We start from the raw sequence: 13,722 nt of genomic DNA on the forward strand, positions 1-13,722 counted from the left end.
CTGCATTATATAATTTCAGAAAATTGGTTTCACACTGAAACGTTTAAATAAGAAAACCAAATGAGTTAAATAAGAAAAAAATAAACCTGCTCTCTCTGTGCATAGCAGGATGGCCATTGTTTAGCAAGTTTGACCTTAGAGTGAGGATGTCTGGCCTCTCCTCACAACACTGCATCAACCTGACCCATCTGGCCACTAATGGGTAAAACTATTATTATTTTTCTACATTTTTGTGTTGTTACTTCAAAAGGCTGGTTTCATTCCCATGGAAGATGAATTGTATTTATTAATCAAAACACCATCCTAACAGTAATTGTATTTTCGTATATAATGCTCCAAAATTATACACACAAAGCAATGCTCTTGGACTATAAACTCAGAGGTGAGTGTGGGATGGGAGGGGCGGGGCAACGTGCTGCTATGCTCGTCTGTCCGGATAACTGAAATTGGATTTTCCTTTCTCCGGCTGCATGGAAGTGACCCAGCGCTCTAGAGACACTATTGTACTGGCCGGTTTTGTTTGTTTCTCTGAAGTTCAGCATCGCTTTGCTTGTACTGCGTCCTCAGGTTTTCTTCAGTTTCTCTATTCGTGCGTTAAAGGCCTCTTCCTGTACTTGGAGTTTTTCATTTATCTCTTTCTGTGGAGACAATCATATATATATATATAAAGTGGTTATGACGGAGCTATCTTTGGCTGCACATTGTCTTTGTGGTTTTGACATACTATAGTGCCTAAAGACAGACATTATCCCTCGCGCACACCTTCCTGTTTTGCAGACAGAGCTGTGTTCCAGCCTGTGGTGATTCGATAACACTTTATAGTGTTTCTTTGCACATTCCCAATGTATAGCATGTCCACCGCGGACAGGAAGTGGTATTTGGATAGCCATTTTTCACACAGCCTCATGGTGGAAGATAGGATAACTGATACGCATTTCCAGACAATGTTTGCCAGTGAAGGCTGAATCAGAGAAACTGCTCTGGGCTTAGTCCAGGCAGTGTTGTGCCCCCCCACGCCCGCACCCGTTTGCTTTGGCCTGCCCTCTAATGCAGTCTAAATGGTATTACTGGAGTCTTCAGTGCATGAAATAATAATACAAAGAATCTCACAATTAGGACAGCTCTCATAATTAAGAGTATTCATCATATATTACAATTCTTGCATATATGCCACTGTGTAATATATAACTGATATGAAACAAACAAACAAACAAACAAACAAACACACCTCTCATAAGCAATTGGTGACAGGTTTTAGGGATCACGGCAGCCTCTGGTGGTGATACTGTGCACACTAACATTGCTACGTCTGTAATTCCAGAAATGCATCTCACTCCGTTTGCACGTTATCTCAACACTAGGGGCTCCGGGGATGCTTTTCTTTTATCAAGGATGAATGATACAGTTGCATACAGGGACCAGGGCAGTTGGGAGGTTTGTTACTGTCTGAGTGACTCATGCATAGGACAAGTGTATGGAGAACACTTTAAACTTCTGTGTCTTAAAGAGTCAAAGTCTAGATCATTTAAGTACGTAATATAATTTGAAATCTTTGTGCTAACTGTGTTCTAAATAGGGGAAAAAACCCAGTTTCATGAACAGATATGATTAAAACTATTTTTATGTGTTTATGTAACTTTTAAGAAAGTCAATGTAATTGGTAATTTTGAAATGGTTTCCCTGATTATCATTTTAATGAGGTTTGGTATTTCACCTCATGGGAAGAGTTGATATTCCTGACAGGTCACATTGATGTCATCAATTGTGGATTCAGGATTTATAGGAGTATAGAATGGGACAGGGCTTTTAAGGTGGTCGTTATTGTGTGGTTATTGTTCTCTTCCTCCTCCTCCTTCTCCTTTTTCTTCTTCTCATCCTCCTCCTTCTTCTTTGACTAACTTTTGACTTCTGTTTTCTTCATTTTTTTTTCTTTGTGAGTGGTTGAGTGGATGAGGCAGGGGAAGGGATAAAATGGCCCCCCCAGTTGTCCCTTTTTACGAATGCCCCCATGAAGTACTCTGGCAGAACTAAAAGGATCATGGCTTATGTACTATTAACTAGCCTACGGTTGAGTTTGGCTAGGTCACTTTGGATAAACCATGGGACCTTTCTGTCATTGTGTGGACCATGAAGAAGTGACAGTGACTAGCTAGCTCCGTGCTTCAGCTTCGTAGTCACAATCCCAACTCCTGATGTCACAACATACTTCACTCATGGCATAGTTCACTAAGGTATTATCATGAAATATTAAAAATTATCACGTCTTATGAATTGGCATCAATATATGGAATGTTGCACCATGTACGTGTTGACACCGTCTGAGGAAATAATTCCGACACAGTTCTAAAGGACTGGGACGATATGTTCTAGTCAGGAGGTGGGCTTCCCCTTTCATGGAGGCACTTCTGTGTCCACTCATCGTCTTGTGTTTTCCAGCGAAGCACGGCCGGGCTTCACTAACCAGCTCCCTCTTTGGCATCTCACAAAGGTTTCCCAAAGGATCTGGAAACTTTTCTTGCATTTCCCTGAGATAGTTTATTATGCTGAGTGTGGGCTTTGGAGAGCAGGTTCCTGAAGGTCTCATGTGCTTAAGAGGAGGAAAGAAAACTTGATAGATCTGTAGACCTCGGTGATTCGTGCTTTAGTTTAGCTACAACTAACAGAGTCAGAATGAAAAGAATCCACATGTACCCAAAGGATCCATTGGTTTGCTCTCTCCTTTTTCTTCTTCAGAGTGCTGCTGAATGGACATTCAGCTTGGGGCTGGGTCTTATGCTATCTCTTTCAGGAAGTGTTCTGAATCCCCTGACCTGTGATCAGTAGCTTTCATTGATCACAACCTCAGATGACTTCTCTAACATGAACAATCCAAAGCTGTCATAATGTAACATATGCAACAACATATATAACTTTCACAACATAATGTAAGGTAATGTGATGTAAGACATCATAAACCGCAGGGTGGCAAGTTATGGCCACATTATTTCCCCACATTATTTTATTCGTTGGCTGTGTCAGGGCCAACAGCCAATCTTTAATGCAGGAATTCAGCATTCTCATTCCCAATGTTCTAAAATATGATTCTTTAAATATATTAAAGTTGCTTCCATTGGGTCTTATTTTTTATTATGCAGCTTGGAGCCAAGCTAATTTCATTTCAAATGTATCTTTAAAATGAAAATATATAGAGTATATTGGCTTAAAATGTTTGGTCTATTCTGTGTAATTTTCATTGATATCTGAGGGCCAAGAGAACTTCATTCTTAATAAATCTCTAAAACTGAGGAGTGAATTGTGGGAAAAAAGAAGTGGGTAAACATAAAAATTAAGGGCTTACTCTCCATTTCAGGGGGTTCTTTATTAGGGAGGTAGATATTGGCTTGGAATCACAATAGAGAACTCGCTTTGATATAATGTACTGAAACATGAATTCTCTATTGACCTTTCCTGCAGACTCTACAATAACACTGTGGCTTTTAAAGAAAGAGGAAGGGAAATAAAAAACACCTTTTTTACAAAAGCTGAGAGAGAGAGAGAAAAAAAAAAACCTTTCACTGAGTGGGTACGGCAGATGCTTGGATCCAGTGTCCACTGACACTGTTTCGAAAGGGGGAGTGGCAGGTTTTAGAACTGGTATCACTTAAAAGTGGAAAGTAGCTTGCCCATTGATGCAGGACACAACTGAAGCAAGGCTATCTTCCAAGGCTATCTCCCAACTTGGAATTTGCCAAAGAGGGAGGTAGGTGTGTGTGTGTGGGGGGGACATGAAGCCATGTGTGTATTAACGGAGTAGCCTGGTTCCTGCGTTAGATGTGTGGCTTCCTTGGATGGCGCTGCCATTGCAGCTGGGGCCAGGCTCATAGTACCTGCTAAGCCTGCTAAGCCCGGGGACTACAGACAAATGGCAATCTGTCTGAGTCCCATTCTTTTGATTTGTCGTTGGAAGTGCCTTCTTCACTTGCGTGGAGTTTAGCAGGATTGCAGAGAGAAAATACACATGGTGGTTTGCTATCTTGAGACATTGTAGAAATCCATTTTTGCCATCTCGTTGAAAAGAAGGTGAAGCCTGGGCAGCAGTAATTTGCCCCACGCTGATTAGATCTGCCCAATATGGAGATGCTCACAGTACATAAAGGGTCTGTGGTTCTCCCTTCTGGTCCACGGTCTCCCTCTGTGCATAACTGTACTTAGGTGTAGAAGTTGTCGAACTTCCAAGGTGGCTTCACGATAATGAGAAGAGAACAACCAGGTAGACTAATCCTGTCCATTCTGTCAAAAAAGAGAGGGCTTGATGCTGCAGACTCGAATGCTTTAAAAGAAACGCGTCAGTGGAGAGTTAGAAACACACAGCTCCCTTCACGGAGCATGGCTTTGGTAAAGATGGTTTCAATTGTGGGTCCTGCAAACAATTCTCTTGCTTGTCTGGTAGTTCCTCGGCGATAATTTCAGAGCTGTGGGATTTGCAAAGGAGCCCCGGGGCCATGATTATACGTAAACTATATTTAGAGGAAATGTTATCAAATCTAAAAAGGAGGTATGTTCTGAACTCAGCTTAATTCAGCTGCACTCTGCCCTTCCACACAGTAACCAGTTATTACGTTCACAGGGCCGTTAACAATAGGCCTTTGTGTAAAACGTGTTCTTCCACTGTTTCTGGTAAACACTAAACACCCCTTATTAAGCTGGGGACTTTGGCTGATTCTGTTGGCACCAGGTCATTAAATGCTCGTGTAAATATTGCAATAATGTTTGACGATTAAGCGAGTAGTAAGGTATGCTTAGGACAACCTAAGTTTTTTTTGCTCTTCCCAAAATAGTTATTAATACAGTGTGCTTTGTATATATGGCCCCAAGTACAGATGAAAAATTAAATCAGTCTTCCCCTCAAGTGCATAAGTGTTGTTGTGATGAATGGTCATTTCTCAAACTAGGCAATTCACGTTGTTTAAGCATCTGGCTTAGGAAACGATGTGGAGTCCTGTAAGTTGTTAAGTGAAGGTAGTAGTAGGTATTTCTTCCTTGGACAGAACGGCCGAATATTAAACACAAAATAAACCCTCTGAGAGATGATGGGCAGCTGCCCAGAGGTGGTCCCTACTACCCATTGGTGTAAATAGCTTAGCAATTAGTGACGTATGAAGACATAGGAAGTACCTGAGAAGAATTGCAAACCTGACACTGCATGAGGTTGTCTTAGTTAAGCACGGTGGTTGATTGGCAGGAATCCCTTTTCAGGAGTCCGGGTCACTTAACTCTTGGGTAAGGCCTGTTTACTGTGTGGTGTGGCTCAAAGTCTTCACCGGGAGCTCCTTTTCTGGGGCTTCAGTGTCATTGGTTTTGTAGGCCGACAACACACAGCGCACGAGGTGCTGCTGGTGGGTCTGTTTCTGTGATCTTGCTGAATCCAGAAGACTCAGCGGAGGATTATGTAGCCTTGGGAGGTAAGAGTGTGCAAACCGTAAACCTCACTCTTGCTTGAGCAGAGCGGAGCAGTGTTTACAGATGTTGCCTAATTTACCAAGCGTAACAGGGGGTGGGGTGGACACCACTGTCCTTTCTCACTCACTACCTGTAGGCTAATCAAAACCTCATCCGTCACTCGCTCCAGGGCTGATTTTACGTCATCAATGGTGAAGCCACTTAAGGGATCCTCCTCTCTCATTTCACTCTCCAGCAGGGTTTCCTGAGTCCCTTGCTCTTGATCCAGCACCTAAGACAGTGGAAATAGACACATTCAGGTACTGAAAGTGAGGAACACTCAGGGGAGCTCTTGAGTGCTCAGGATTTATGCGCGACCTCAAACTTCTACTCTGTGTGGCCCTACCTGGAGCACTGTCGAACTGGAAGGAGGCACTGATTTTATGTAACCATGTATCTGGGGATCTCTATGGTAGGGTAGGATATGTGGAGGAGAAGAAAAAAAATCCCTCTGGACCACCATCATCTGACCTGTGTGTGAATCAAGTCTAAAAGGAATGTTGTCTGGGAAAACATCAGCGGCAGAGACTATGGGGGGATGGGAACTCTTTCCATCTTGTGCCATGATAATGCTTTAGCAGGCAGGGGGTGGGGGCCATGGGGAAGGCCTTCCTAAGCCTACCTTCTGTTCCATGTCCGGCGTTGGCAACAGCTCTATGAAGGCTGAATACATGTCCAATGAGATACCTTCTTCCAGGGGGGCTGGGAAGGGGTAGTCTGCAGGCTTGACAACCTCTATGGTTTGCTGGAAAAGAAGAGCTTTTGGTAAGGGGGGCTCTGTCTCAGCCAGTTCTCTCACCATATCGAATCAGGTATCTTGCTTAAGTACCATCTGCTTCAAGCCGATGATACTGTTGCTCTCCTGGTTGCCTGGCACCTTCCATGCACTGTCTCTCACTTATTGCCTTCTCATCATTTCTGGACTCTGTGGTTGAAGGTTCGTTCATTGGCCTTGATCTCTGCACCATGCCCTGCCTCTCACTCCTGTCTACTAGCTCTATGTAGGGAGAGAGCCGAGCCTCAGTTGTCCCCCCCTCCCCATCTGTTTTCCCCATTCGCAGAAGGAGGTTTGGTCCTTTATACACCCTGTAATGGCTGATTGACACAGCTTAGCTGAATGCTGATGCTCTTGTGGGTATAAGCATAGAGGCTATCACCAGCCCGGGGCAATAGAGTCTGCCTTTGCTGAGGACCTGAGCATGAGCCTCAAGACCCATATGAAAACAAACAAAAAACAAACAAACAAAACAAACAAGACCCCCCTCCCCCAAATCCTGTATTACTGAGGGTCCCTGAGGATCATTGGTAAGCTCCAATGTCAGAAAAGAGAGAAGAGAAGAGAAGAGAAGAGAAGAGGAGAGGAGAGGAGAGGAGAGGAGAGGAGAGGAGAGGAGAGGAGAGGAGAAAGAGGAAGAGGAAGAGGAAGAGGAAGAGGAAGAGGAAGAGGAAGAGGAAGAGGAAGAGGAAGAGGAAGAGGAGAGGAGAGGAGAGGAGAAGAAGAGAAGAGAAGAGAAGAGAAGAGAAGAGAAGAGAAGAGAAGAGAAGAGAAGAAGAGAAGAGAAGAGGAGAGGAGAGGAGAGGAGAGGAGAGGAGAGGAGAGGAGAGGAGAGGAGAGGAGAGGAGAGGAGAAGAGAAGAGAAGAGAAGAGAAGAGAAGAGAAGAGAAGAGAAGAGAAGAGAAGAGAAGAGAAGAGAAGAGAAGAGAGAGAGAGAAGAGAAGAGAAGAGACAGTGCCACATGGAAAGTTAACCTTTGGCTTCCACATGCATGTGGCTATACATGTGTGTGAGATATAGAGATAGAGATAGGGATAGATAGATTAATATAGAGGATATATATATGTGTGTGTATATGTATGTGTGTATATATATATGTGTGTGTGTATGTTATATATATGGAGAGAGACAGAGAGAGGAGAGAGAGAAAGAGAGAGAGAGAGAGAGAGAGAGAGACCCCAGCGGTGGACACACGCTGGTGGACACACTAGAATTTCTGAAGTTCAATGTATATATAAGACCAGAACACAGAATCATCAGAGGGACTCACAGCAAACTCACGGCAGAGTGAAACTTCCCTGAGGGCAGATGATGGTACTTTGCCAACAGGGTGTAGATGTGGTGGTGGAGGAAGACTGTCAGAAACAGCACTGAAAGATATGGAGAACCTTGGACACCAACTTTGGCCGGGTCCGTAGTCCAGCCACTGTGGCATGGCGTGGATGAGGAGATGAGGTTACTAAAGGCATCAAGCCTCTGATTCTTTTCATTAGTTCCCCTTGTTCTAATTCTGTGTTTAACAGGCAGTGTTTTTAACCATAATTTAATTTCCCATCTCAGTTGATCTGTAAAGACATGGCCACTTGAACGTTCTGGTTTTTATATCTTCTACATACCTCAGTAAAAATCAATAACTTGTTCCAATTTACATAGCAAACACTCACAAGCTTGTTAGCGAAGTTCTGAGATGAAGTCACTCACTGCTCTGCTAACAAGAGTTGGGCCTGAGCATGCAAGTTTGAAGAACTGTGGAAAACCATTCCCGACCCTATTACCATCTTAGGACACTTTTTTGGGAGAGGGGGGAATCTTGAAAGCATTGCAGTCATTTCTAAGTTCTCTGTTGTACACCTCATCATTGAAATGTTAATGCTTTTCCTTCACACGTTTTGGGTAGTGCTGGAGGAGGATCGGGTTGATGGGTTTACAGCGCGTATGCATTTCGACTCAATTCGTATCATTAATTTTTGCTTCTTTTGTTTTTTGTTTTTTTTGTTTTGTTTTTTTGAGACAGGGTTTCTCTGTGTAGCCCTGGCTGTCCTGGAACTCACTCTGTAGACCAGGCTGGCCTCGAACTCAGAAATCCGCCTGCCTCTGCCTCCCTATGTTTAGTTGTAGACATATCAAGGCAAGGATATTCAGCAATGAAGAGGTAACGTGATTGAGCTAAGATCAAATAATTGCATACTGACAGCAGGCAGTCGTATTAGAGCCCAGGGCAGTGGCCCTGAGCTTCGGCCGCTTTCGGTAAACTGTAATTTATCATCGTGTCCATCCTGGGAAATTATTGATATTGCTAGACCTTTAATTTTTATTCTATTGGATGATGTCATTCCTGCTGTTTATCTCGGGTAGATTAAACGTTCATCAGAATATTGAGGCATCAGGACATTGCTCCCTGTCACACTGGCAGGCTGTTACTTTCTGCCAAGTGCGGGATCAAGGACCCGTGTCTCTTCACTGCTATGTGCAACCCCTTATCATTCTTGGCTTGTGAACTACCAAGTCTTCTGTTGGTTTTCGTTTCTCCTAGACAAGAAAAAGAAGCCAACCATGCTTCAGTGTCGCCTGAACTCCAGGTAAAATACAGAAGTTGCCTGCGGGAAATGGAAACCTGGGAAGGAAGAAATGGGGTGTGAGCTTGGAGGCATGGACTTTATAATTTATGGCGAGAAAACCATAGTGTATGTAGTGCAGGGTTTGTTGGGGGGGGGGGGCGGTTGACAGGGACAAACCAGACACTGATAAAGAAGAGCCTACTGGCACTGAGCATGCGCTGAGCAGTGGGGGGTGGCTTGCACTGAGCATGCGCTGATGGGTGGGTTAAAAATGCTTTGTTTTTCTAGCGGGTAGGGGGTAGGGTGCTATCTTGTTTACTGTCACCACGTTCCTGCTGTGCTCTCGGCACACAGGCTGGGGTCTTCTGCTTGTTGACCCTCATCTACTGACATTCTTACAGAGAACCTCTCCATTTGGTGAAGCAGAGCCCACGATTCGCCGTCTGCTGTCCTGGTCCTCAGATTCTACAGTTAACTGCAAACAGATGTTTGTGTTCCGTCTTACATTTTCTTCCTCACACCTCTGTGGTCTGAATTGATCAACTGACTTCTTTTTAAAAGCTGTGTGTGTGTGTGTGTGTGTGTGTGTGTGTGTGTACTTGGGTGTCTTGGATGCTAGAGGAGGGCATCAGATCCCTATAGAGCTGTAGTTACAGGGAGTTTTGAGGCACTGAACATGGGTATTTGGAACTGAATTCAGAGCCTCTAGAACCTTAACCACTTGGCCATACTGCCCTTCCTTCTTTTTGTGTTTTCGCTCTGTCTCTGTCTCTGTCTCTGTCTCTCTCTCTGTGAATATGTGTGTGTGTATGTGAGAGTGTTTGTATGTGTCTATATGTATGAGTGCATGTGTGTATGTATATGTATATGTACATGTGTATATATGTAAATATGTGGAATATGTGTGTGGATGTGTATGCATATGTATGCAAATTAGTGTATGTATGTATATGTGTGTATCTGTGGGCATGTATGCTTGATGTGCCTGTGTGCATAAGTGTATACGTGTATGAGTCTAAGTGTGTGAATATATTTCATTTGTGTATGAAAATATGTGTGTGAAGGTGTGTGTTATTGTGCGTGTGTGTGCCCTAGCACACGTGTGGAGACTCGGGTCTCTCTAATTTCACACTTCCTTTCTTTGATAGATCTAGGCTTACATTTATTCTCAGAAGCTGAAATTATGGCTGACAGTTGAGGTTTTCTTTCTCTTGATTTTTAAAAAATGTGTGTAGTTCATATAACTATTAAATTGATTCAATTCATGCACAGGAGTGGGGGTGTGTGTGTGAGAATTTCTTTTCTTTGCATGCTCTGCGTACTGTTAATGAACCAAACCGCAGCTGTTTCTCTCTTTCACGAAGAATTAAATTTAGCTGTGTTAGGCAGTAGACGGAGGTGCAGTTTTAAATACAGAATTTGAAATAAACAAAAGGCTCCCAACTATCACAGCAAAGTTTTCCTTATGGAAAGCGGTCGCCTTCCTTAAAAAACAAGTCCAAGGGAAATTCGAATCAATAATTGTGGTGAGCACTCGGAGCCAGCAAACACGCTTAAATGAAGCCGTCTGATGCAATACTTTCTTTAAAAAATACAATTAGGCCTTTGTATTTTTTTTTTAACAAAACCTCATGTTTTACAACATTGCTGGCTCTGTAATAAAATCTATTTAAAACAGAGAGACATGGTCAGCTTTATTGAGTTAGATTTTTTTCTGGGAGAGCATTATAATTTCCTCAAGTCTATGAATAGTTGAAGCAAATTAAATAAAACCAGTTTTATAACTATTTTTGTACATTCCTATAGGATGGCAATTTTTTTTCATGTTTTTCCCTCCTCAAAAGTCTAATATGTTACCTTTTAAATCTGGAAAAATAAAACCAGAAAAGGGAAAATGTATCTTATTTTTTTTAAAAAACAAAACAAAATAAAAAACCCCTAATCCTAACCTATTTGGTCTGAATTTATCTGTCTCATAAGCCCACCCTCTATCCACAGAAGACTAGCACTCATGACATTCGGACCAAGAGCCACAGGGAAATGCCTAGACTGACTTGCCTTGGGTATAATGGTGAGCTTAAAAGGTAGAATTCTCTGATGTACACATATCCAGTTGGCCAAGTGACTGGTTTTGCTTGACTTTCAAATACCCCCTAAATATAACTTTGGATATAAAGCAATCAATGTGTTTCTCTTGTCATTTCTGGATGCTTGCACACAAACAGATATAATAAAAACAAGCACTTTGCTTCATGTGAACATATATATATATATATGTATGTATGTATATTCTGATTATGAGCAGGCCATTTGAAGCAAGGTGAGTACATTAAAGGCTCTAATAAAGAGAAGAGATTTCTAAGCAGAATAATAGACTGCTAAGGGAACATGCAATAAATAACATCCACAGATGTGGTCACTTGCAAATTAGTTTTGCATAACTTACTTTCTCCATTTGCCCCAGATGTTATCTGTTACACGGAAATTACCTGAAGCTGGCTATATTGTTCCTTGTGTGTGTATTACATTTGTGTTATTTAAGATGGTTTGTAATCTGTGCTTGACTTGACTTGTGCTACGGTATTTAAGGAATATCAAATGAATGGCATTTTGGCATAATTTAATACTCATCAGTACAAAACTCCACCATCAAATATTGTGTCTTTTTCCCCCCTTCTTTTCTATGTAAGCCCTTTACTTATGAGCCAAATGAAATCACTAGAAATCTTTTGAAATGTTGTGTTTTCAATATGAATTGGATATCTACCATGGGAATAAATGCTAGGAATTTCGACCTCTTCTGGAGGGTCAGTTTGGCTCTGAAAATATGCTTATAGGGAGCCAGACTCCCTTTGCAGATCTTCATGTGCCTGAGCAGGCCTGTGAAGATGTCACGTGGGGCATGTTCGGATACTCCACTCTTTCTCCTAGACTATGTGAACTAACATTACTAACAGTATTGACTCCCATTCACTGATCCTCTTCGGAGAATGGCTGAACCACAAGAGGTTTGTGGGTTATGTTTGAACCGTTAGCATATCCTTAAGGTGGTAAATTTGCAGATCTGTTATTAGATCGTCTGTGAGATTAAAGAATCTAAGGAGACGACAACTTTCTATTATTTTGAGTGGTAGAAAAAAGCGAGAGCAAAAGAAAAAAAATCTACTCCTGTTGTGAGCCAAAAGACAAAAAAAAAAAAAAAAAAAAAAAAAAAGTGAGCTGCTTTGAAAAGACATTTGTTTGGAATTGTTGGAGGATGACTTCATATGTAAATCAGAACTTACTAAAATATGTCAAAAGTTTCAGAAAGCTTAACTTGATTGCCAACTTTCCCCACTATTAATGGAAGGGAAAAGACACACAGAGAAAAATTCCTGTAAAGTTTTAACTGTCTACCTCCCCCCTCCCTTCCCCACATAACCCCTGCCCCCACTTCTCCCACCCCCACTCCCCTCCTGCCCCAAAGGAGAGGAATGCCTAGTTTACAAGCCTAATGAAGAAGTGTTGTGTGATAATGGAAAAACTTTAACAACAACAACAACAACAGGAACCCTGTTGCCCACAATACACTGCATCTAAAGTAGTGGCATCTAAATGGCACCTGCAAGGCCACAAGGAGGCCATGAATAAACAGAACATGAAAAGAGGAAATTCACAGGGCGGAGATGACAGGAGAAACTACTCAAGCCACTTCTGGAGTATTTTTCCCTTTGTGATCCACCCCTTCCAAACTCATTACTATGCCCACTGCTGCTGATGCCAGTTCTTCCTTTTCCCCTCCCTCCTCCCCCTCCTCTTCCTCCTCCTCTCCTCCCTCCTCCTCCTCCACTTCCTCCCCCTCCTCCCCCTTTAGTTTTTTTGACTTGGAAATGCATGAGTGGCAGACTAATTTTTCTCTCCTATGCTTAATATGCAGTATTTACATTTTGAAAAGGTTCACAATGTTGCCAGGCTCCTGCAGGCTATGAATTGACATCTAATAACGAGTGCTATTTTTACCCATGGCACAGCACACAGGGTAGTTTGAACATTTATAACTTCACAGAGCTTCGAGACCAACAGATACACACACATGCTAATCACCTAAACAGGGACCAGGTTACTGCAGCACAAGTCGAGACAGGAAATGAAGACGCCCCGCCCCAGCTGAAGCTGCAGGGAAGAATTTAAATTGGCAAGCCCCAGAAAACCAATTTGCAATCTGGTTTAGAGTACATCAGTTAACACCTTGGGCCCATTTAAAAACAAAACACAAACAAAAAAACCCAAATGTATGTTGACTTGGTCATAATCTTAGGCTTGAAATATATATATATTACACATATATATATATCTAGATATATATGTATACATATATATATACACACACACATATCTTAGTTTGTTTAATTATCCAACTTTATATATATAGACACACACACACATATATACACCAACTTATATATATATATATGTATGTGTGTGTATATATATATATATATATATATATAAAGTTGGATAATTAAAAAACTGATTCTAGAGTCTTTTAGAGACCTTTGGCATTTGCAAGGGTGGGGGCAATGACACTATTTGATAGAATCTGGGTGTGCCTCTCATCAGGACCACAGATCACCTGCCAGACCCTTGCCAGTGAATCCTTCCTCTTTAGGTGTCAATGCAGTTTCGAAGCAAAAGATGCTTTGGTCTGGCTCTGGTACAAACATTTCCTGAGGGGTAGAACTGTTCTTCAGATGCCCAGATATTTTCTGAGGATGCAATAATCTGGAAGACGGAGAGCTGAATTATGGGCTCTGAGGTTGGCTCTGTTCCTAATTGTGCCATGAGAAGAAAATCCCCAGGCCTCAGTTTATTTATCTATAAAACAAGGGTAATGGTAATTGCTACCTGGCTGCTACATCGAATTGTTTTAAG

At 42.1% G+C, this 13,722-nt stretch overlaps 1 protein-coding gene and 1 long non-coding RNA gene across 4 annotated transcripts in view; one reads left to right on the forward strand and one right to left on the reverse strand.

Annotated features, from left to right (window-relative positions):
* Positions 1–268: 268 nt before the first annotated feature.
* Positions 269–13,722, reverse strand: part of Cabcoco1 (ciliary associated calcium binding coiled-coil 1) — a 100,391-nt gene continuing 86,937 nt past the window's right edge. The window contains exons 6-8 of one of the 2 annotated variants that reach the window (XM_021174999.2): positions 6,101–6,223; positions 5,570–5,710; positions 269–638 (exon numbers count right to left, since the gene is read on the reverse strand). In XM_021174999.2, the coding sequence (XP_021030658.1) occupies positions 564–638; positions 5,570–5,710; positions 6,101–6,223 (339 nt within the window). In that variant the 3' untranslated portion in view covers positions 269–563. The remainder of the gene's footprint in view (positions 639–5,569; positions 5,711–6,100; positions 6,224–13,722) is intronic. The other variant, XM_029482826.2, reaches the window with a different exon arrangement.
* On the forward strand, positions 5,269–9,331 carry LOC110303787 (uncharacterized). Of its 2 annotated transcripts, XR_015048422.1 has the most exons (3): positions 5,269–5,441; positions 8,787–8,832; positions 9,213–9,331. It is a non-coding gene; the product is annotated as an uncharacterized LOC110303787 (long non-coding RNA). The 2 variants fall into 2 exon arrangements; XR_002378958.3 differs by lacking the exon at positions 5,269–5,441 and having other exon boundaries at positions 8,290–8,832.

The sequence above is a fragment of the Mus caroli genome, unplaced genomic scaffold, assembly GCF_978045245.1.
Source record: "Mus caroli unplaced genomic scaffold, Mus_caroli_1 scaffold_9, whole genome shotgun sequence".
NCBI classification, from domain to species: Eukaryota; Metazoa; Chordata; class Mammalia; order Rodentia; family Muridae; genus Mus; species Mus caroli.